This window comes from Anser anser, assembly GCF_964211835.1.
Source record: "Anser anser genome assembly, chromosome: 6".
Taxonomy (NCBI): Eukaryota; Metazoa; Chordata; class Aves; order Anseriformes; family Anatidae; genus Anser; species Anser anser.
Window position 1 is genome coordinate 33,758,730 of NC_139726.1, and position 23,144 is coordinate 33,781,873.

At 41.8% G+C, this 23,144-nt stretch overlaps 1 protein-coding gene across 12 annotated transcripts in view; it reads left to right on the plus strand.

The window, feature by feature from the left end:
• The window catches only part of KANSL1L (KAT8 regulatory NSL complex subunit 1 like), a 63,186-nt gene extending 41,017 nt beyond the window's left edge, over positions 1-22,169 (plus strand). For 3 of the 12 annotated variants that reach the window (XR_014586134.1, XR_014586135.1, XR_014586136.1), the window contains 10 exons: positions 2,627-2,789; positions 6,862-6,972; positions 7,449-7,508; positions 9,923-10,047; positions 11,399-11,523; positions 12,426-12,480; positions 18,037-18,149; positions 19,576-19,756; positions 20,381-20,683; positions 20,779-22,169. Coding sequence is in view for 8 of the 12 variants with exons in the window: in XM_083842171.1 (XP_083698297.1) it covers positions 2,627-2,789; positions 6,862-6,972; positions 7,371-7,508; positions 9,923-10,047; positions 11,399-11,523; positions 12,426-12,480; positions 18,037-18,149; positions 19,576-19,756; positions 20,381-20,629 (1,260 nt within the window). In the remaining 4 variants the exon portion in view is untranslated. Of the gene's footprint in view, positions 1-2,626; positions 2,790-6,861; positions 6,973-7,370; positions 7,509-9,922; positions 10,048-11,398; positions 11,524-12,425; positions 12,481-18,036; positions 18,150-19,575; positions 19,757-20,380 lie in introns of all 12 variants that reach the window. The other 9 variants (XM_083842171.1, XM_083842172.1, XM_083842174.1 and 6 more) reach the window with 5 other exon arrangements.
• The last annotated feature ends 975 nt before the right edge of the window (positions 22,170-23,144 follow it).

Consider the following 23,144-nt stretch of genomic DNA (forward strand, 5'->3'; position numbering starts at 1 on the left):
AAATTGTTTCATCAAGACTTGATTAAATCAACATTCCTGACGAACATCGTGATTTCACTAATTCAGCATTTTCCAGTGGAAAACTACTGCATTAGAAATTTAAACCAGATCTAGTAACTAGGATCGCAGACACTGCCAGGCCTTTTTTTTAAAGCTTTTTTCTAGTAATTTCAGAGGGTTTAACTAAAATTGCTCGTTACTATATAAGTCCTTATTTTCTTTTGAATTATGGACTGACTTAATGAAAGATGGAATTATTTAGGTGTCGATGCCAGAGCATTGAAGGAAATAATGCACAAACTCAGGCATAAGCATTGGAAACTCCAACCACAGACAAGATGAGGAAAAGAATTGGTCACTTACCAATGTTGGCAATTTGATTTCATTACTATTTCAAAATAGACTGTGGAGGTTATTTGACCGTTTTATGCATGTTTTTCAGCAGGCTTAGCTTTAAGCTGTATTGTAAACGTGTTCGCAAATGAAGTGCATTAAAGCAAGTCAGGACTAAGGGACTGGCTGTCAGCATGTGTTGGTCTTATCTATGTCTTTTCTAGGTAATTTTACTGATTACCATTTGGGGATTTATTTTTTAAAAAATTATTTACTGTGGATTCATTTCTGAAAAAAACGAGGCAGAGTGAGTGCAGTAGCAATTTAACTAGTGGACATTCAGGAAACTGGTTCATTTCTGAAAAATATCTCTGGAAACAGCTTTTTGTGTAATTTTGAAAGCAAAATTTTGAAATTGCATTGAAGGCAAAAGCTCTTCAGGCTTTAGCTTAATGGTCCATATAATGGGAGACATTAAGTTTGCTTTACAACTTACTGCTTGCTATATATTGGCTTCTATGCCAGCACTTCGTGGATATTTAAAGTTTAACAGAAGAAGCATGCCATATGTCTGCCACAGGAAATGACAGACAGTGTTTTGAAGGAGTCCTGGGCTGGAGAAGAATTGTTTCCAAAGTAAGCCAAAAGTGCTTCTGCATAAACGTGTGTATGGAGATCACAGTGGCCTAGGGACTGTTAAAGTTTTTGTTTGTGAAAACTGGGAAATAAAACAAACAGCCCTCACTACCAAGGGGTCTCCTCTGCTCCAACATCCTAACAGGCAGCTTACATGATTTTAAGAGATCCTGCAGTTTGTTGATGGCGAAAAGAAGAAATGGAAAGGGGAATTTTTCATGGGATATTTTCAGGCTTAGCATGGGTTGCAAAACCTGATGCCACCTGACAGAAGTACTGATTTCAGCAAGGGGAGGGATTGTTTCTGTGGTGGATACAAGCACTGCATCGCTAACAGATGAGTGATGCTGCTAGAATACAGCCTGGAGTACCCCAGGCAGAAGGAGGCAGCTAAAGAGATTTCTTTAAGCAGAAGTACTTAGAAATACAAGCGATTGTCTTTCCTCTGATGCAGCTGCTAGATGTTTTCCTCTTATTCCATAAAAAGTCCTAAGAAAATCAAGACAACCACTGTTAAATCCATTCTTACAGTTTATTAAGTTGAAATCCTTTTCCAGGAGATGATAGATGTGGCTGTTTGCACGGTGTTAGGCTGAGGACCTCGAAGTACCTCAGTTGTCCCCGTTTTAGGATTCTGCAGCATTTGGCAAAGTAACAAAAACCTCATTTTCTGCATAGCAATGGAAGCCCTTAATGTCAGTACCTTTGGGGTTGCTACCGCTAGTATCCAGAAAGGCTGAAAGTGGCATCAGCAGCACTATTTCCCTGTAGTGGTTTTGTAGCATATTCTGAAGCATGGACTTGAGTTGCTTCTTACTTAGTAGTACCTTGTACAACTCTTCCCTTCTGTCTTTGAGAGCTCAGCATATTGCGTGCACCTCGTACTTATTTCTGCCCATTTTCACCCTGCGTTTTGCCTTACTGTCTTGCTACTTTGCACCCACCAGTTCTGTGCAACCCATCATTTAACTCGCTGTGCTCTAACAAGCCTTGCAAAGAAGCAGCTAAATTGATCTTTCTCAGCTCTCTTCCTAGTAGTAACTCCTCTTCCTACCTATTAATGAATTGTTAGTGCATCCCTCTCCTGCATTTATTGTTCTATATCTTCTTTTGTTTCTGTTGCTTATCTGACATTTAAGTTATAACAAGACAAGGGCTTTGCCCTCTTGCTTTGTGTAAATATGCTGCGTGCACAAAATATTTAATGTTGTATCTTGCATTAAAATGTACAAGCTGTCTAGAGATGTAGTTACTAAGAATGATACTAAAGGGATAAATTGAGGAGACCCCTGTGCATAGTTCTGTGTTAGTATTGTTTGTGCATCCATGTTGTGCCTATTGTGCTGGAATGGCATTGTAAGCGGTGGTGGTTGGTCACAGAACATATCAGAATAATGATTGGAAACAGCTATGTTTTGCTCTGGAAACCCTGACAACTGTTTCCTGGTCCTAATTAAAGGGTATTTTTATATTCTTTGTATTGTGCACCGTAGTTCATAAGAAGTGGGGTTAGTCATGTTTAGACTAAGTTTGTAGGAATATTTTTTCCATTCACACATCAAGGAGTCACTCTTAAGTTTTTTTTCTTTTCTTCTGGTCCAGTTTGAGAGAAGTGAGTAAAGGAGAAGTTAACCTTTCTTTCTGTGCATCCATGCAGACTTCGCCATCTAGAGATGCCCCCTGTCTGTACAAAACTCAGTTACCATGCATGGTGCCAGCCTCAGCGTTGATCAGCAGTGAGTACAGAACAGAATCTAGAATACTGGATTATGTGCAAGAGCTGGACTCTTCCTTCCATCCCGTCTTATCATTCCCTTCAGGTAAGTACCTCAAACCCCGTGCCTCTAACAGGGTTGGGCTTGTGAAAGCTGTAGAGCTTGTGGACTACTTTTCCTTACGAGTGATTTTTTTTAGAATTTAGTTTTCTTACAGAAAACTTCACGCTGGCAGAACAGGAGTTTAGACTAAATGAAAGCCTTAGCTTCATCCTGACATATGAAAAACACACTGTCTAGATGTCCCATGCCAGTAACACAGTTGCAATTCAGAAAGACTGACCCAGGAAAAATACAGGGATAATCAGTGGCTTGTTTCACAGCGTGGCTGATAAGTCAGTGCTAGTCACTTCAGTGATGCTTTTGCCCACGCACTGCTCCATCTTGGTTCTCTCGTTTTCATGAGCCACTTTCAGTTCAGGCCCTTTGCACTAGGCAAGAAAGCTTTTTTTTTTTTTTTTTTTTTCCAGTTTTTGTAATCGTTCTTGTAATAGCCTTTTTGGTGATCTTGTTTAAACCATATTTATGGTTTCTGTCATCTGATTCTTTAAATTTTTGAACAATAATGCAGATGTTTCTGACTCTTCTTGGCCCTGAAACTAGTGCAGGTGCAACTTGGCAGCACTTAGGGCTTCAAAATTGCACATTAAGCGCTGCTGTCTGCAGGAAGGATTTGTACTGTTAGATTTTTTTTGATGTTTTTGAGGTATTTGTTGACCAGTACAGCAATACTGCTGTTCTGGGTGTTGTCTTTGCCACAAAATAAACCTGAACGTGAGGCTTGGACTTCCATGGAACTGTGTGAGCCTTTAATCACACCCCCTGGCTTCCCAGAATGACAGAGCTTATGCTTCATCCTGCCACTGGGAAGTCAAGGATTAAAGGAAGTGTTGGGTTTGGTGAACGCATCGCTGGCCAGTGGAGAAGAGCCGGGTGTGGATATGGAACCCTGAGGAGGTCTCAGCTCCTGCAAGTTTACATCCCACGTGTGGGATACAGAGGAGATTACCTCGAGGAGCAGACGGGGAAGAAAACACTCCAGGAGTGCAACAGCAAAAATCCCAATCAGCAGTATTCCTCTGGGGAGAGGAGAGAGAAGCAAAGCACCTCTTAAATCTTTGTTCTTTCCAGACCCTTTCCCTCACTTAGCCCGTGTCTCTGGCTGCCCAGCTGGACAGGAGCCAGGGGGATAGGCAGTTCCCAAATCCCTACAGAGGAGAGCTGTCCCCACACGCTGCTGCTTGGGTGGCTGCCAGTGTGTCTAACTCATCAGATTGTTTCCTTGCTTCCGCTTCTGTGCGAGCTTCACTGTACTACAGTGTATATGTTTTGGGTGGCTTTTTTCAGTGTTTCTTAAGACATCTGTTCAAGGATAGTCATTTAAGGCTATGCCCCTTGCTTTCATTTTTGCCTTAATCTCAAGGGAGACTAGGAAGTTTGACAAGAATGTTGGAAATCTCTTTTCTTAGAAAAGACGGCTCTAATCGTCATGAAAATGAAAGAGTCTGAAAGGCTTTTGATTGCCTTGTGGCTGCTGTTGGTCACTTTGCCAGGAGGGAGGAAGAAAAATGTTATTTTAGCTTCATTCTGATACCAAGGACATCTTTCTTTTGAGGAATATTTATTCTCTCTTCCAGGAACCTTAGCCTTGCTAATAATAGATGAGACAGGAAGAGCACTATGCTACTATCTCCTGCTCAGATGCAGTCCTTGCTTTTGAGGACTGTGCTGTGTACTCCACTGTTTCTCCCTCCTCACGAGGACTGCTAGTCTTTTTGTCATTTTATTTTATATGAACAAATTATGAAGAAGTGCCTGATAGAAATTTTCCAGTTTGGTCAGGTAGTCTGATTCACTTCTATCTTTTGTTTGCAGCTTCCTTTGTTATCTCTTTCCAGAGGGACAACTTCTCTTAAAATACCACTTGTGGCGTGCCCACATCTTTTATCATCCTCTTTTGAACAAGGAAAATTTGTCAGCAGAGTAGAAGAAAAGATTTTTTTTGTTTGTTTGTTTTTTAAATTTCCTCTGTGTGTTAGAAAATATTATTGGTATTTGTCTTATTTCAAAACTCTGTGAATTAGATTCTTCAGTGTGTGAGGGGGGATTCAGATTGAATATTCAGATGTTGTTCTCTGTTGTATTTTTTTTATTATTTTTTACTTCCAAAGAAGAATCATAATTTGCAGACAATTTAATCGTATAGTGCAATTGGACTGGCTCACAGCGTACTTGCGTCTGGAAGTATAATGCTCGTTACAGATCTAAGTCCTGCCCTTAAATATTTCCATATTACCAAGGGTCTTTACCAAAAATATGTGAGTGGTTGCATTATACCTTGAGCATAGAAGTGCCTTTTCAAACTTGCACCTTGACAGCTGGAAAATTGTAGTTTGCTTCTGATGTTTGGGTCTGGTATTTGTGCATCTAGCTTGTGGATAATCTGGGACAAATACTCCTGCCCTTTTAATTAAGGCACAGGAGTGCATAATAACCTCTGAAACATCAAGGTGGTTCCCCAGGAAAAAAAAAAAGGCAGGAGAAGCATTTGTTGTCGTTGTTTGCATAAATGTCATGACCAATAAACCTTTCAGACCTTATCTATGCTTTACTCAGAGGTAGAATAAAAAGCATGCTAAAAAGCTTTTGCAGGTCACCTTTAGTCTTGTGACAAAATACCTGCTTAGATCAGTATCAAATTGAAATAATTTGTCATTTTTAGTTAGCAAAATATGTTGAAAGCTTATGTCCTGGCAAGTCCTCAAGGCTAAGATTGTATGTAAATAAAAATACTTCAGCGCCCACCCTGTGGCCCTGTGTTCAGCCCTCTTCTCATTCTGAATGTAATGGTTGTCAAGCGTGCTGCTTACGATGACATATTTCTTTCTACTTAATTTCTTTCATTTAATTTTGTTTCCGGAAAGGCTTTTCAAACAGAGACCAATTTTTCTTAAGCCTTCCTGTCCTAACAACAGTGGCTGAATTCCTTACCACTTGAGATGTTTTGCAGACTAATTCTTGGTTAGAGCTCCCTCGGGAAATGAATTGCATTTCCCTGCTGTAGCCTTTGCCAGGGAGAGAAAGAAGGAATGTACCTTGAAATTACCTCTAGGCTCCCAGCAGTAGTAATTTTCAAAAGCGTTAATTACTTGTACCCAGAAGGATGAACTGAAGGCTTTTCAGATTACAGGGGAAGTGCACTGTGTGCTCTCCACCGTGCTGGGTTTTGCGCAGGAGTTAGTCAAGAGGGGAAGACCCCGGTCCTGCTCCCACCATACCCTCCAGAGCTTGTTTTCAGTCATGGGGTCGCTGCAGGTACAGACATAGTTTATTCCAGAGTAAGACAATCCTGCACTTTCTTACTTTGGCTTTGAAGACTAAAAAAATGCTGTTAATCTACAAAGTGCCTACACTGAGATTTGTTGAGGAGCATCACTTAGGTTTGAGTCCTACTTTGATCTTAGTTGTCTTGTCAGCCCTTAGAGCTCATAGTGGTAGAGAGCTTGGAACCACTTCAGCATACTGCCTTGGTCAGCACATGTGGCTGCATAGCTTCACAGCTAAAAATGGATTTGTTTTTACCCTGGCATAGCTCTCACTTTCCAGTAGCAGAAAGAAAGGTACCTTCAGTTCTTACCTCCCTGAAATTACAGGACATTATCTTGTGTAGTACTTGTCGTGGAGAACAGATAGAAAAGGCTACGGATCTTCGCCTGCGGTGCAGGATGCCACACGTGCAATAACTGTCTTGCTGAGAATTACCTTGCCTCAAGTTTTTTACTTATGTATGCAAAACTCACACCTCTGAAGTGTCTGGTTGGGCTTTTTTTGATCGTTGTCATCAGATTTTCCTTTTGCCAGTCTCAGGTGCTTCCCTATATTGTGTCCAGCTTGACCTTGTCAAGATACTGCACCCATGTAGCAGTTAGTCCTCATGGCATTGATGTTCTGTATGAGGTGAAGGACTCAAAGCAGTATTGCTCATAGATTATATTACGTAGCATTGTGTAAATCCACTCCCAGACCTTCAGTGATGATGCACAATTCATTATGTCATAGGTTGCCATCTTCCCAATACAGACTCCATTCACTTTGTGTTTTTTTTTTTCTCCGTCAGATATTCCTCTTCACATATACTTTGAAACATTATTAAGGAAGGATGACATCAAAGGAGAACCTGTTGATGCCGCATCTCTGGGAGTGGAGTTTAAAATATCTCCAGATAATGGTATGTAAGGCAAGACATTTTAATATTTCCACGACTGTTTTTCATTAGTTCGCCCTGAAAATGTTCCATGTGTAAACTTACCACAAAGCAGGTTATCAGAGAAGGTAACAGGCTAGGGATGTAGGTGGAAGAGGAATCTCTTCACCAAACACAGTGTCAGGTACTCTGCTGTTACACTGAAGCAATCCATTCAGAGCTGCAGGATGGCACCAGTACAAGTGCAGGGAGTTTGGACCATGAGGTCTCTGCAAATGCAGGTGCCTGACTGCAGTATTCCCTACTACCTGGATTCCTATCAGAAGTCTTTTTTTTTTCTATATTAAGTAGTTCACCGAGACTGCCTGTAAATCGCAGCAATGGAAAATAAGTTTACAACGTGATACATGTTTCTGTTGTAGACTACAATCAACATAATGTTTCTCTCAAACAATGGAGCAGTGACTTTTTATCTAATTCCAAATCTCAATCAATGTCAGGAACGTCTGACCAGCTGTCGGAGGGAAGAAAGAAAAGACATCTAAGTGAGACAGCAGTAGGTAAGAGACAAATTGTGTTAAGACAGTACTATTTTTTAAAACATATGTACTGTAGAAATGAGTTTATCACTGGGCTTTTGAGCATGAATTTTAAGGTATCTCCAAAAAGGATACTATTATGAAACTTTACAGGAGCAAAGAAATGGATTTAGGATTCCGTGAAAATAATGTGCTATTTTAAAGCATCTCTTTCTTCATCGGTGTGTATTACAAAAGGAGACAAGCTTCTGTATTTTATTTTTGGAATACTCTAAGGAAGCTGCTCAGCAAGTCCCACTGTGTTTTGCTGTGTCGTTATTTTCACTATGAATGTTTTATATTAGTGTAGTGAAACAGATGAACTGCAAATTTATCTGTCAAATCATGCACCCAACCAAACGTTTACTATTCCTAGCAGCTTTGGTCAGCTATGTTTCATTTGTGTACTGTCATTTGTGGTTCTGGCTTCCTTCCAGACAGTTAAGAGGATTTGTGGGCTACCAGTGCTTATAATTAGTGTTTTCACTCTTCTTATCTTTATATTTTAAGCCCTTGAATCTGTACTTCAGCAGTAGGTAAATTAATAGAAACTGCCCTGCAAGTTCTGTAGAGCTACATAGAATAATGTGGTAATTTAGGGACAAAAATTCAGCATGCCCTTGTAGAGATAAATAGCATCTTACTTCTGCAGGCTATTAGGATGTAAAACTTAACAGATTCTGTTAGAGATTGATTTATGTGAACCTTTAGAAAACGCTTAGCAAAGTTCCCCCCAAGGTATTTGAGGAAAATGACTAATTACATTATTCTAAAATTTCCCCTAAGAAAGAACAAAAACATATAAATCATCAGTTAACGTTATGGAAAAATACACTTCCAGTGCATATCCAGGTAAAATTGCTGGTGTAACCTTGCAATAGAGGTGGGAGAATGGGAATTGCTGCAGATGATTTAACCAAAGCTTATGACCTGTTTAAAAGCACAACAGCAACAACAACGAAAAGCAACGTATTGGTTAGGAAGTTGCAGGGGGGCCTGAAAGATGTGTTTGGACAGACTAAAAACTCTCTGATTTAGATGAGTTTGTGGGTTTGGGGTGGGGTTTTTTTGTTTTTCTTTGTTTTGCTCATGTGTTTTTTCTTTTTTTGTTTTGTTTTTTGTCCTTCCCTTCCCTTTGCCATGCACTCTTCCCTTGTGCTTTGTGCCTGTCTCCTCCTGGGGGGTGCTTTCCCCTGTTCCCTCTCGCCAGCAGCAATCTTTTTTGTCCATGCCACCTGCTGCCCTAACCAGTCACCGGCCCCCAAAAGGCAGGTGCTGGCCCAGTGCTCCTGGAACCACACTGTTTCCCTAAGTGAACAACTGGAATTACTTGGGAGCACTAGTAAGAGAGAAAACTTTGTGGTATAAACCTTTTGAACTTACAGTTAGGCTTCTGCCAATAGTATTTGGCTATTTGAGGTAACAGAAGGAAAGAAACAAAAACAACATCTTTTATCATAAGGATCATTTCCCAATGCCAGAAAACTGCAGTGTGGTATAGTTGTGAGTAGCAGCAGCGGTTCTAGCTTATTAGTGCTGGGGGTGTAGTACTACATATTTATTCCTAATTTGGGCTCTGTCTAGGAGAAATTATCCATGGGGAAGGTCAGCCTGATGAACAAGGCCAAAAATAAAAGCTGTGTGCCAGGGAGCTGCAGAGCCGCCGGGGAGATGAGAGTTCACGTACTTGACCCAGCCTGTGCAATTCAGGATTTAGGATATGTCTTATCTCTTCTTTTCATGTTGGAATCCACCGGCCCTTTTTATTAGTCACTATTTTAAGTTTGAGTTCTCGTTGTCTGCTGGAAATTTAGGTAGAAGAAAAGCAGAATACTGGTGGTTAACTTCTGAATCCCCCTCAGCTTTGCTTACACTGGGACTGAGTAAGAGTAAACAAGAATTACGATTTGTCTGGGGCAGTGGACCACTGCTAAAAGAAACCGCACATGGAGATCGAGAAACTAACTTCGTTTGTTACCCTTACTGCCACTTTTATTTTATCATTTATCCAGGAGGAATCTGTCAGTTAGGGATCAGTATGTCAGTGGGATGAAGCACTGTGCGGGGACACTCGGAGCATTCCTCTAGGCCCAATTGTATTTGCTGTGTGTGTAGTCTAGGGCAGTTTCTGTAAAAAGAAGCAGGATTTGCCCATATGAAGCTGGTTCCAGCAGAAGAAATCCTTTGTAGAAAGAGAGGGATGAGTTGTGTGGAACAGCAATGACAGGATGAGTAACAAGTGTTTATTTAGACAGCTTTTTTTAGTATTTGTTAAATCTTAAGTGGTTAGCTGTGGGCTTCTAGAAATGACTGTACTCTTACTGTATGGAAAAATATCCTTAGTCTAACAGACAACAGTCAGTGCGCAATATTGTTTATTACTGTTTTTGTGACAGGCGAACGTAACACTAGGTTTGAGACGTTCTCCTTTCAACATGCAGAACCAGAATCCCCGAGCAGTTTTGCTGCCGTGAGCAATGTCAATGCGATGTCTAGGCCCACTCACAGCACTTCATCACAGGTAAACTAAAAGCGTGTCCCTGTCTTAACTGAAATGTTAACAGTTATGCAAACTATTAATCCGCAAATTAATAATCCACAAATATGGGCTCTTTATATATAAGCTAATGTTAAGTTACAGTAAAGAACATCGTAGAGTGAATTAAGTGAATTACATTAAGAAATTTATTCCAGATTTAGTATGTGGTGCCCCTAAAACAGATAATTGGTTGTTAAGAGTTCTACAGATAACAGAACTGAAATGGATGCTTCATTTAGTGGCATTGGGCCTTTCATTTTACTTTTTTTCCCCTTAAATTTCATTAAATATACTGTGATATATGCTCCCAGTTTTACACAAGAGCTCTTGCTCTTGGTGCAGCTATGTCAAATGGCATCACTGTGCAAATATAGTCACAGCACTTGTTAAGTCTCAGCTTTGCTATTTAAAACCTCTTGTGCAGCACTACTGGCAAAGTCTCTGGTATATAAATTTGCTGAGGAGCAGCAGAGCTCTGATTCAGCGAAGTCCTTGCAGAAACACACTTGGTTTTAATTCTATTGGAATTAATTGAGAAATTCATAATAATACTCAAATTGCGGGCCCACAGTTCTGTTAAGCCTGGTGGTATGCTGGTGTTCAGTAAGTCGTCGTTTTAATCTGGCGATGATGACTGGAGAACTGAATTAAGATCTGCATTCTCCAAGCAGTTTTGATAATGCTCACTTACATTCTTGAGGCCAGCTTTAAAGAATGCCTAAAAGAGCATTTTAGAACAGACTGCTTCCATTAACTGTCAGCTAAAAACTGAGATCTTGGAATATGGAGTATATGATTTAAAACTAAACTTTCTCCTGTAATCTAGAAAATTCAGTTTTTGACACTGGTAAGTTCCATGAACTATTGAGCAGAGAACACCAGGAATCTAGTATGATTGTTCAGTTTCTGTCTTTTGTGTGTCTTTTAGGAAAATATTTCCACGTAAGTTGTTCTTCACTGCTAAATGTAGATTCATTCTCTTGGAATTAATTGTGTCACGCTGAAAAACCACTCAGGTTATGTGTCAGTAGATAGGTTACAGAAGGTCTTCCTTATAGGCTGAATGTTAGGAAGAACACAGCATTAAAGTTCTCTTAAGTATTCAAAATTAACTGTACGTGAAGTTAGAGAAGCATCCTTTGATATCAGTAAGAGCTATGCAAGCAAGGAGTAAATCTTAAGAGGTGAGATAGTCTTAAGATTTGTTTAAATTCCTTTTTAAAACAAATTATAATTTGGCCTCTAGAAAATCCGTTACAGAATATCTCAACTAACATGGATTTCCTGTCATATAAGCTGATAAATCTCCTCTTTTATTGATTCTGTTACACAGCATAACTCAAGGAGGAGGTTGAGAAGTGAGAGCTCCTATGACATAGACAACATTGTTATTCCAATGTCGCTGGTGGCACCGTCAAAGCTGGAGAAACTACAGTACAAAGAAATCCTTACACCGAGGTTTGTTCATGACCTCCTTAGTTGCAAAATGAACACGAGAATGCTATTAAAGATATTGTTAACATCTAGTTAGATGTTGTAATACTAATACGATCTTTTCACGTGCTTGTGGGGTTTTGTTTGGTTTTGGTTTTGTTTTTTACTGTGCACATCAGTTTGTGTATAGGAGTGGATGAAAGATCAGTGGTGGGAAGACTGGACAGCTGATAGCACAAGGGAAATAACGTGATAGGCGCAGAGTGGTGGCAGATGCACAGACTGGCTAAAAATAGAAGTGGTTTTATATCATCTTAATTGTAGTGATACTCAGGGGCTTAAAAGTGCTGTTGGGCTGACATGCTCTTAGTTATTTGGAGATTGCCGTCTTTTGTGATACGGTTCACTAAAAAAGTAGCTAACGGCAAATGAAACAGAATTGTTTTAGCACATATATTTTTTTAAATTTCTATTTTGATACTATGGATTAAACTGAACTCTTTCCATATAATGTAAACGCATTATTTGTAATCCACAATTCTAGAGATGTAATAAACAAATACATCAATAAAAGAACATCTTTAGGTTGCTAGAACAGAGTAATTGATCTCCTGTGCTGTAATTCAGTGTCTTTTAAGTACTGCAAGTTGCCTGAAATACTGTAGCTGTTGCATATTTCAATCTCTAATTTGCATTTGTTTTTATATTGTCTCTAAAGATAAAACACTCTGAGTAACTTAAAGAGTTTGTTGGGGACAGGAAAGGTTAAATGTTGGGTTAAGAAAAGAGAATTACATTGTGAGCATCTGCTATTGGCACCTGAAATTTGAAATTATTTTATCTGTAGAAACAGAAGAGTCTTTACAGCTGAAACAATGAAGCAGCATGTAGGTAAACTAATTTGACTTGTCTTGTTTCATTTCTAGTTGGAGAGTTGTTGAATTTCAACCTTTGGAAAGATCTCATACAGATGATGAAGAGGTAAGCTGTATTTTAATTAAACTAACAGTTTAGTTAAATTAGATACATAATTGGGATAATCAGTATCTGTTTTTCAAAGTCATTGACTTCATGCAAATCCTGGTAAGTTTCAGATTTCAAAAATAAACTATTAGGTATCAGGCTGTGGCAATGTGTCCTACCCCAACGTACTTGACCCTGGAGATAATTCACATTTCTGTCATCCACTACATTAAGACTTGCTGTTCGCTTGTTCTGCCCCTTGCTGTCAGCACAGTCAGAGCTCCTGGAGGATCCCTTTGAGGCCTCAGCTCCCCCATGCTCCTGGCCACTCTGATGCTGGGTTCCCCTAGTGTGACGCTCTCTTTGGGGCTACCTCTGCTATAATGCCTGTCCTCCTCTTTCATCCTTTTCTTTCATGGCCAGTTCCCGTGGCCTCTTGTTATTGAGGAGGTAATTTGGCATTTTGCTTGCAGGTTTCCTCAGTTTTCTTCTCAGTGTTCCTGCAACCCTCCTGTTGGAAGCAAGCTTTTCTGTTTTCTGCCCTGTCAGGGACAACGTAACCATCAGCATTTCCCACTCACCTTTTTTGTTAGGTGTGCACACTGTGTGCTACTTTTGCTTCCTCCAGATGTAAGAATCCCCCTTTTTCTTTCAGAGAATGCCCATGGACTTTGGGGCTGGGAGATTTGTTTATCCCCCAATGGTGGGTTTGCGGTGTTTCCTAACCCCAGTGTGAACATAGCAGTGTGTCTGGTCTCTGGGCTGGCTTTCTACTCTTCCTGTCTTATTGTGGCTCCTTTTCCAGAGTCAGAAGAGGAACCTGCCAGTTTTGCTGTCCTTTGGACATCCGTAGCCTCCCTTCAGTCCCTGCTGTAGGCCCCTACCAGCTGTTGTAGCTGTAGGACTTGCGTTTTACCTTCATCCACAATATCCATTCTAGAGCTCGTTTTACAGAGAACCCCTACATCCAGGATTAGAGACCTTAGTAGGAGACAAAGACTGCATTTATGTAGCAGTACAGCAGGGTATGCTAAGCACCCTAGACAAGTGAAATTACTGTGCCACTCCCTTGGGGTAGAAAATACACTCTCCACAAAGGCCAAGCTTCCCCAGGAGAGATTTACAAGGCCTGTAGCTTCTTCCTACCTGGAAATCGATGCTTGCAGAGGGCATCACAGCCTCACCTGCCTACCTGGCATAGTTGCAGTCATTTAACATGGTACTCCTGGCTCTGAAGCAAGGGAACAACTTCCTCTGACCCTGCCTTTTTTGTGCACTTGTGAAATTCTTGGTGGTGGTCAGATTTTGTCACGTCCATCACTGCCTGTTAGCTTGGTACTGTCTCTCCTAGCAGGAAACCTGCCTGATCTTCTTTAGGAGTGAGAAGGTCAAACTATAATACACAGGAGAACTCTCCTGCAAGGATATTTAATTAAACTACGTGGAGAATTACTAATAAGGCAGCAAGGGCGCAGTGTCCCTTGAGCCTGCTATTCATTATGCTCTCCTCGTCCTGGTACTGGGGCGGGGGGGGGGGGGGGGGGGGTGTAGAAAAAGAATTTCGACAGTGATTTGCCTTTCTTCAGGGCTTCAAGGGACTTGCTTGGAGCACTCGGTGGATTTCTCTTCTAGCCCCCAGATCCTATACAGACTACTTATCTTGCATACTTTTAGCTCATTTTTGCTGAATGGACTTCAAGGAGTCTGTGAAGTTTGTGCACTTACTGCTTGTTTAATAGCCCTCCCAGTCCATTTGTATCTGGCATTACTAGTTTGTGTATGATTCATCATTTGGCCAGGAAATACTTGAGTACAATAAAGCAGCCTAGCCTCCTGCTGTGGTCCACTGCTCCAATATTGTCTGTCAGCTGCTGGGTATAACAAGAGAGGAGAGATGTCAGATGAGAAAAATGCTAAAGATCTTACTCATCTAAATCATCCTTTGCCAATTTTCTCCCTTTCTGTTGGAATCATATTAATTGGTTTGGATGTTCTTCTGAGGACTGAGAAAAGGTGGCTGTTTGATCTTAGTTCTTTCACTGCCTTGCTTCAGGTTTTAGGCTGAGTTAATTTGTTACTGTGTAAGCTTGAGAAAAAAACATCAGAAAACAGGAGCGTTACCTTTTCTTTTCTTTGCCCACATTCTGCCACTCGAAATTGTTCCATGTGCTGAAATCAAGGCAAGCTTCATCTAGCAGATCATTTGGGAAGGAGAAGAGAGAAGGCAAAATGTACTGTCTGCTTTTATACAAAAGCTTTTTCTTTGCTTTCCACTGCATAGCAGTCTGTGGTGGTACTGCGTAATACTTTCTGCCTGCCTGCCTTATGTGTGGCCAAATTTAAAACTCCTGGAGTTGTCCTTGCATTGTCCAGCACTTAAGGATTTCTCTCACTTCATGCAATGGGCTCACACCAGAGTTTCCACAAGTTACAAACAAATGTGGTGTCCCAAATTTGTCAGGTTCTACAGGAGCTGCACTTGCAAGGACAGGAACTCAGCACTTTCTGAAAATCAGGCCCATTCACGGTACTTTATTAGAGTCCAAATAGCATTTTATGGGGTGTCACAGTTTTGTTTCTGGAAATTTTGCCTTACAAGGACAAACACATAGAAGGTGGACAATCTAAAAATTAATCTACTATCTATGTCTGCTCCGCTGCTCACTCTAAAAGTACTTAGTTTTGGGACATTACAGCGTGTGCATTTCCTGGTTTGCATGTGTGAATTTGCAGTCTGCTGCTGCTTTAGTGCAGGGGAGGGTGTGGCATGGGCTTTCCTGTTTTGTTTGCAATTTGTTTTGTCCAGGTTAAAGTTTCTGGCAAGGCATGGATATAAAGTAGTGTTAAAGTTTATTTTGTAGTTGTTTTAGCAATTGCAAATACTTCAGAATAATTCTTTGTGTAATTAGTTTTGCATAAGTGTTTTTATGGCGTATGACTCAGCGTTTCCCATGGAGCTGACGACTGAAGCACTAACTTTGTTGTTTTGAGAACCTTTCAGAAATATTCCTGCCTGTTTTTTCCTGGTATTATTCCTGACTATCCAACATTAATGCATAGTGTCTCGTAGCTTAACTAGATGAGATAGGAGGGATTCAAATCTTAGTTTGCTTCAGGTCTTTCTTTGAATGAAACCATTAGACATGCCTCACAAACACACCTTCCTAAATAGTCTTTTCTCTCCACGTCATTGCTAGATCCTTCTGGCAAGCAATGACAGCTCTTTGGCCTTTTTCAAACTACCCTTGGTGGAAAAAAAAATTCAGTTTTCTCTAGTTATAGTAACTATAAATTAACGTAAAGTTGTTTGAGGATATATAAAATCTTAGAAAGATGAGGAAGGGCAGAGGCTGTACTGAACCAAGCAGAGGTCTTTTATTCTGAGGTAATGTGATTTTATCTGTAGAACAAAGAATAATTTTAAAGTAAGAAACTGTATTAATGGTTGGTCTTCAGTGGAATAGGGTAAAACTCAAGTAGTTAAATCTCTGCTATCAGCTGTGGAGAAGGTACAGTAAGGCTTACTTGTAATATTTTTCAAAACTTGTAGAGAAATGTAGGGTTGGGTTTTGAAAGGAAGCTTGTTAAAAATAAAGTTTCTTCCCAGCATGAAAAGTTTTGGCAATTTGCTAAGAAAAGTAATTTCAAAGTCTAAGTTTTTCTTTGAAAATTATCTTTTGTTTGCACTTCAAAGGAAATTGAGCACACAGAAAAATCCTGCATTTTCCCTGAGGGAATAGCACTTTTGTAGTCCATAAAATTCTCGCTTTCACACTGTACATCATTGACCTTGGAAAGGCAGAATGTGAACTGAGATGCAGCCCCAGACCCATGCCATCCAGGCGACAAGAGCTGGTGAATTCCAGAGAGGAAGAGACCCATTTGGTTGAGTTACGTGAAGGGAAGCAAGCAGCTAACAAAGTGGTTTGTGTTCAACATAAATAAAAGCAAGGAGGAGTCTTTAAAAAGAAATCTTGAGCTGAGCAAACAAAGCAGGCCTGTTTGTCTGAGGGTTCCTCTTGAGTGCTGGGCTGAGGAGAAACCAGGCAGCACCAGTTCTGGCAAACGGGTCCCGTGGCTGGTTCAGATCACACAGAAGTCTTTGAGATCCTTTTCAGTGACCCAGCTAAATTTGGTTGTGGGGCTGTAGCTCGTGGCCAGCAGCCTAGGTTGGAGGTGTGTGCTCTGGCTGACTGAGGAATGCCGCTGTCAGGTATGTTTGCAGCAGCATCAGTGCGTTGTATTTTGCATTTGTACCCGTAATGGTCATGCACTGCTTTGGTGCTGCAAGTCCTCGTACAGAGAACAGCTCCTGCAGAAACCCCGGGGCAGATAGCTGTCTGCTGCAGAGTGAATCCTGCTGACAACATAACCGTCTCTCTGGTAGTGCAGCTAGGACTCTGCATTTAGTTCTCTATTTTATCAAACTAAATCAGAAGATGAACCATGTTGCTTGTGTAGCAGCCATGAGAACTTTATTTCATGGAAAATCAATTTAATTTTCTATAACCTCCCAGTTCTTGGTACAGTTCTTGTCCAGGACTGATCTGGCGGTGCAGCTTCACAGTTCCTACAACCAGGAATTTTCTTTCCTAGAATTTCTCTGCTTTGAAGGTGGGAGTGGCTGGCATAAAAATCCATGGCTGCAGCACTCCTGTGCTCTTGCCAACCACAGCTTTTTAGATGAACTTTGAGGCTGAATGGTTTGGAGCACTTTGAAGTAATGCTGAGCTGTGCTGGAGTGGTACACCCCGCAGTCTGGGGAGTGAGAGGGAAGGGCAGCGCTGTGCTCCTCGCCCAGCTGCGTACACACAGCAGACTTAGACACAGGAAAAATGAAGATGGCTCTTCCTAAGTGAAAGTCAGATGTAAGAGCTGCATCTGAGGAGCTTTGCATAAAAAGCTGGCTCGTTTGACTCTGCGAGCGGTTAAAGTACATTTACATTAGGTCTGTGTTAGGTTGTGCTGGGCTCATGCAGCTAAGAAATGCTCTCTTCACAGCAGAAACCATTTTCTGCTTGGTTTCATAGCAGGAATGCGGCACCTCAGGTTTGCTGCATGCCTCTCCATGTGGAGCTATCGCAAGCCCCGGTGATGTCAGACCTGCTTCTCTGTGCTTAAAGAGCACCTGGCAAATCCTGCTGCCTCCCAGCCTCCTCCTAAATCAGTCTCTAAAAACTCCTCGGATTTTTGCTTGTCTTCACTTTGTGCTTTTAATGCTGCCTTGATTTTACAAATGAATACTTGTCTTTTTAATTTTCTGTAGGGAAAACACATTTCACTGTAGGGAGAAATGTGCTAGTTGCATAGGGGTGTAACTTCTGTATCCCTTCAGATACAACCACAGACACACAAAGAAATGAACAGAAGGTGACAGCGTCCCATAAACTGTGGCTCTTAGTGAGAGTGCCAGCTGACTGCGTTATTTTGACGTACCCTTGTACTGCTAGCACACGTTGTCTTGTTTGCTTGTGTTTGGTGAACAAACATTCACAGAACTACATATATTAGCACCTGTCTTTGTTTGTAGTGATGTTCATAATTACAGCAGCTATCCCTCATTTTTCATTACAGATAGAAGATCTCTCAGATGAAGTCTTTTCCTTACGTCATGCAAAGTATGAAGAAAGAGAGCGAGCAAGGTGGTCGCTGTGGGAGCAGAGCCGCTGGCCCAGGAGGAATAGCAGGCAGGTGTATTGACTTTGATAAGAGCGTTCCCATGGGACCGGGGTGCAGCAGTTTCAGAAATGCTGCCACAGAGATCTGCTTATTTATCAGCTCGTTAGAGACACTACCAGGCATAAATTGTTTTTGCAGTTGAAAAGGGAAGGCCAGGCAGTTCTGAAGCATGTAGAACTTACAGAAAGTTGGCACATTAGTGATCTGGCACCACGAAGATTGTAGTGCCATACACAACACACAGCTCTGTTGGTTTGTGCCACTCCCTGTTATCATGACTTTAGCCACCCCACGTAACGCGAGCCTTTCTTCACTGACCTGGCTCAGCTGAACGCCTGCTGCATTCAGAGATGTGTTACTGAATGTTCCGTACGCTTAAAGTGATATGAAAAATTTAATTCTCACAAATTTGCTGTCTGGTGCAAAACTCATCTGAATCAAGTATAATCCCTGTAAGTCTTGGAAAAAATAGTGTATATAAGGCCAAACATCATACTGCGGCTGTATCTACAATTTTGGTCTGGGAAAATGATTCCCATAAATTGCTTCAGAATCTGCCACAACAAAAAGCATCCTATAAATGTTAGGGTAACTGTTCCTGCTATTTACCATATATATGCCTGTGTCTGCTCCTGGCTGAAATTGAATCATGACGCTATGAATAAATATGCAAAGGTAGCTTTTATACTGCAGAATAAAATCAGAGGTAAAATATATTCAGGAATTAATTCTGAGCACTTTTGAACATAAAGTGACTTTAGAAGCTATACTGAAAAAAGACTAAATCTCATGAAAAATATAGACTTTATACATACCTTTAATTTTGAAAATCTGTGAGCTCTTTGGTGAAATCTTAGTGTAATTTGAAATCAGAAGTAAAACTTCCATTTTAGGAAGGTCAAACTTCTACGTGACATTTGAAATGTGTGCCAGTATTTTAGATATTTTAGTTCAAATTTACAATAAAGGTGAGGTCAAAATTTCTAATCTTACTACACAAAGTATTTTGCCTGCTTTGGAGATTGTGGGTACCTTACCCTATGGGCTAGAGGAGCCCAGAGGAGAGGTGGGAAAGGGGAGTGAGGACCTGCTGTTCCTTCTCGAGTTCTGTTGGCACAGCCGGGTGGCAGTGCAGTTTGGGCACCTGTGCGTGACGCTGCGCTCCTGAGTGGGCCCAGCCACCCGCTGTTTTGCAGCCAGGGTGTGCCCGTTGCAGCTGGTTAGCTCCTCCGCACAGCACTCTTTGCTTTGGCTTGCAGCAGCAGGGTTGTTAAGAACCACGTGTGTTTTTGTTCCTTTAGTTTAAGTAAGCAGAGCACAGGTAGCACTTGCAGAGACACTGAACACTTTGAAAAGGAAACCTAAACGACTCCTGGTGATGTGAAAGGGCAGGGAGTAGGTCTTAAGACTCTCGTCTCTTTTATTCTGCACTAGATCTTACAGCAAAAATGCAGACGGACGACACAGCCAAGAGGCGGTGCACAAAGACCACCACAGCAGCTCCTGTGCCTCGCTGCATTGCGCTGCTGAACCTGTTCCCGACCTGACTTTGGAAGCCCACGGCTCTGTTTGTTCAGGGATTGCACAGCTCTGCAGGGAGAGCCAGGAAGCCAAGGTGGGTGCTCCTGATGGCCTCCAGGTCTGCTGAGGGTCTCAGTGACCATCGGCCCTTAACGAAACAGGGAACTCAAACGTAGCCGCATCCTTCCCTGCTCAGAATGTTGCCCTAGTTTATGTGGACTGAATGTAGCCCTCCTGTTTAGAAGTAGACGCGTGTTTTTTATGAATGAAACCTAACATTTGTCAACAGGCTCACTGCTCAGTGAACACGGTGCATGTTTTAGAGGCAAGTGTGGCAGGCCTGGGTTCAGGGACGCGGAATCTTTCCTCGGGGATGCTGGCTGGGGTTCCACGGGCCTGATACGATCGTTTTGGGGCCAGGTAACCTGCTTGCCTGGCAGTGTGGAAAGGAGCCCTCCCCCTTCCTGTGCTGTGCCTGCACAGTTGCAGCTCTGTTACGGGTTCAAACCCACATGCAGCCACCGTACACTGACAGCTGGTGCCTAGCAGTGTCACATTCTTTATCTGAAGAGCCCTGCAAACATTGTGAAGAACGACACTCATTTGTTACTTGATAGCAGAGCATTCTGCACACAGCTAATCAGACTCAACTGAAACCTCTTTTTTCCCCTCTTTTCTCTTTTTCCACCCTCACTCCTACCCTTCTGATTCCTTTCAGTCGGGGCTGTGGGAACTTCGAGTTTTTCCACTAAAAGATGAAGAGGTAGAAGCTTTACTGTGCCAAGATCAAGTAACGAATCAGACTGAAATGTCAAGTGCAGCTTTCCCCAGCGACTCGCTCTGTACTTCATGTACGCCCATTGGTTTGCCAGACAATGGCTATCCACCAAGAAAACAATCTACAGAAGAGTCAGAAGACTGCGAAAATGTTTGCCTGGGAATCAACAATACGAGAAAACAAAGGTGACAGGGAATAATGTGGTTCATTAAGAAAGCCAATTAAGGTGGAGAAAAGTGTAAGGTAAAATCTCTCTTGTTCACACAGCATATGACAGCACAATTCAAAACCTGTACGTTAGCTGCATATAATATATTTTCTTTCTTGCTTTGTAACAGGCAGGATAAATCCCAAAGACAACACTTTCTTCTTCCTGAACCCCAAGAGAAAGTAATTATTTCAAGCTGGAAGTCTAATATTCCCAGTGTCGGGAGTGGGCGCACATAAATTGCTGGCACCATTCACTGCTTTCTGTTGTCATATTGCCACATTCGTTAATAATCATCCTTTTTTGTTTTGTTTGTTTTCAAATGTGTTTCTGGTTCTAGTGGATTCTGGTGCAGCAGGATATGCTGTCTACCTTAAACCAACAACTTCAACTGAACACAGAAAAACTACTTGAAAAAACAGTGGTGAGAAGCGATAACCACAGATTATTTTCCTGTGTGGCATGAATGTGTGGCAGAAAATCCACCTCTCTTTAAATGCATGCGTGCAACCCACGCGTGAGAGAAGGGCAGGTGAGAACCAGCAGTCTGAAAGCAGGCCTTGTTGAAGCCTTGCATCTAGCTTAAAATCTGTACTGAGCTCTCAGTAGTGCCAGAGCATGTTTCATATAGATGTCCTCGAGCAGTAAGATAGACATAGACCACTGCATTTCAATAGTCCGTGTATCTGCTACTCAGAGTAGGGTTCCTGTTTGTTGTGTGGGTGTAGAGAAAGGGAAGGGAAGAGGAGGCGCGTCAAATCTCTGATGCAGCTCTCTGGATGTTGCGTTTTGGGTCATCTTACTTCCTTAGTCCTTCAGTAGCAAATGAGGCTCATAATATTTTGCTTTAATATGTTAAAGATGAAGTCTAGTTCAAATTTCTGTACAGTGCCTTGCAAGAGTCTCATAAGTATGCCAACATTTGGTGACTAGCTGAAAAGGAAAAGATGATTGATGTCTAGAAGACCAATAAAGAAAAAAGCCCCAAAGCTCTCCATTGTGATTCCAGATAGATTTTTAATTGCCCAGCAAGTTCACGGTGAGGAAACAAAAGCAAGTTGCTGAAACTTGCATTTAATAGCATAGTTTGGAATGTATCTGCAATCTCAAGAGGTATTAACAAAGATTAAACACTGAATGTAGGTATAATTCACCAACGGGAAGTTTTTCTGTGTAGGACAGTTGAAGGCAATTTTATAGGAGTCTCTGTTTTTGTGCAAAATTTCCTCCATGTACAATATCTGGAACTGAATGGCACTGGACAGATGACTCAGTTTTAGTGTCAATTCTTTTTCTTTTGTCAAAATAACAGGAAGTACACACTGGACATCTGAAAACAGTTCAGTAAAGTTTCAACACTACAACCTATTGCTACATTGTAGTTTATTGCACATTCTGATTATTTTTTTAAACACTTTTTTAACACTGGTTTGTCTTAAACTTGAATCTTGCCTCAATGTCTGATACAATAATCTTTGATGCAAGGTTGTTTTTTAATTAAAAGCTATTTCTATATATATAGATACATATATGTGTGTTGTATATAGTCTGAATTGGATGGCCTTTTAGAAGTGGAGAACTAGCTTTAATGCTTTCTCTTGGCACAGAGACCTGCTCGGCCCAAGTGTAGCTTTGCAGACACACCGGCCTGGCAGTGGCACTAAGCTTTGCTGTCGTACTCAATGTTGCACTGGTGCTGGGAGACTTATGGTTCCCTCCAGCACCTAAAGTCAGAGGTGAGCTGTTCCACCTGTCATCCTGCATGTGCAGCTACTGCTGGGAGAAGCTTTCTGAATTCAAATGCCTCAGGTACCTCCAGATGTGTCGCCCTTCATGAAGAAGGCTGACCCGACCAGCTCTCACCCGGCTTGTTGTAAGGTCAGGGCTTCCTGCTGGCTGATCCCTGGGGCAGCGCGAGATGTTTCTGTGATATAGGGTGGGACAGGCGCAGTAGGGCAGCCAGCTAGCTGCCTGACGTGGCCTGAAGACGCTGTCAGGAAGCGGAAACGCATTCCAGTGTTGTATGGGAAGGACGCAAAAGGCGGGGGGGGGGGGGGGGGGGGGGGGGGGGGGGGGGGGCTGAAGAGAACGTTAAAATGTGAGCAAGGAGACATGAACCAAATTTGGTCAGTCTCAGGAACTGTAAAGCTGCTCCTGCACGGCTGTTGAGTTCCCAGCTGTGGGCTCCTGTTGAACCATTGTGTAGTTTTTGGGTCGGTCCCCAGTGTGCTGCTCTAAAGCAGCTGTTCGTTACCTTGCCAGCTGCAGGGGCTGCACAGGCAGTTGCTGATGAGAACAAGGGTAAGCACACTTTCTTTGCCCTCTCTTTAGATGCTTTCGCTCAGCCATTGTGGGAAACAGCCATGCAGCAATAAAAAGCCTAGGCAAAGAAAGCCAGAATACTACGGGGAGAAAAAAAAAAAAGCTTGTTGAAACTATAACAATGTCTATTGGGCCATACCCCACCCCAGCCCTGTCAGCTTCTCTTAACATCTG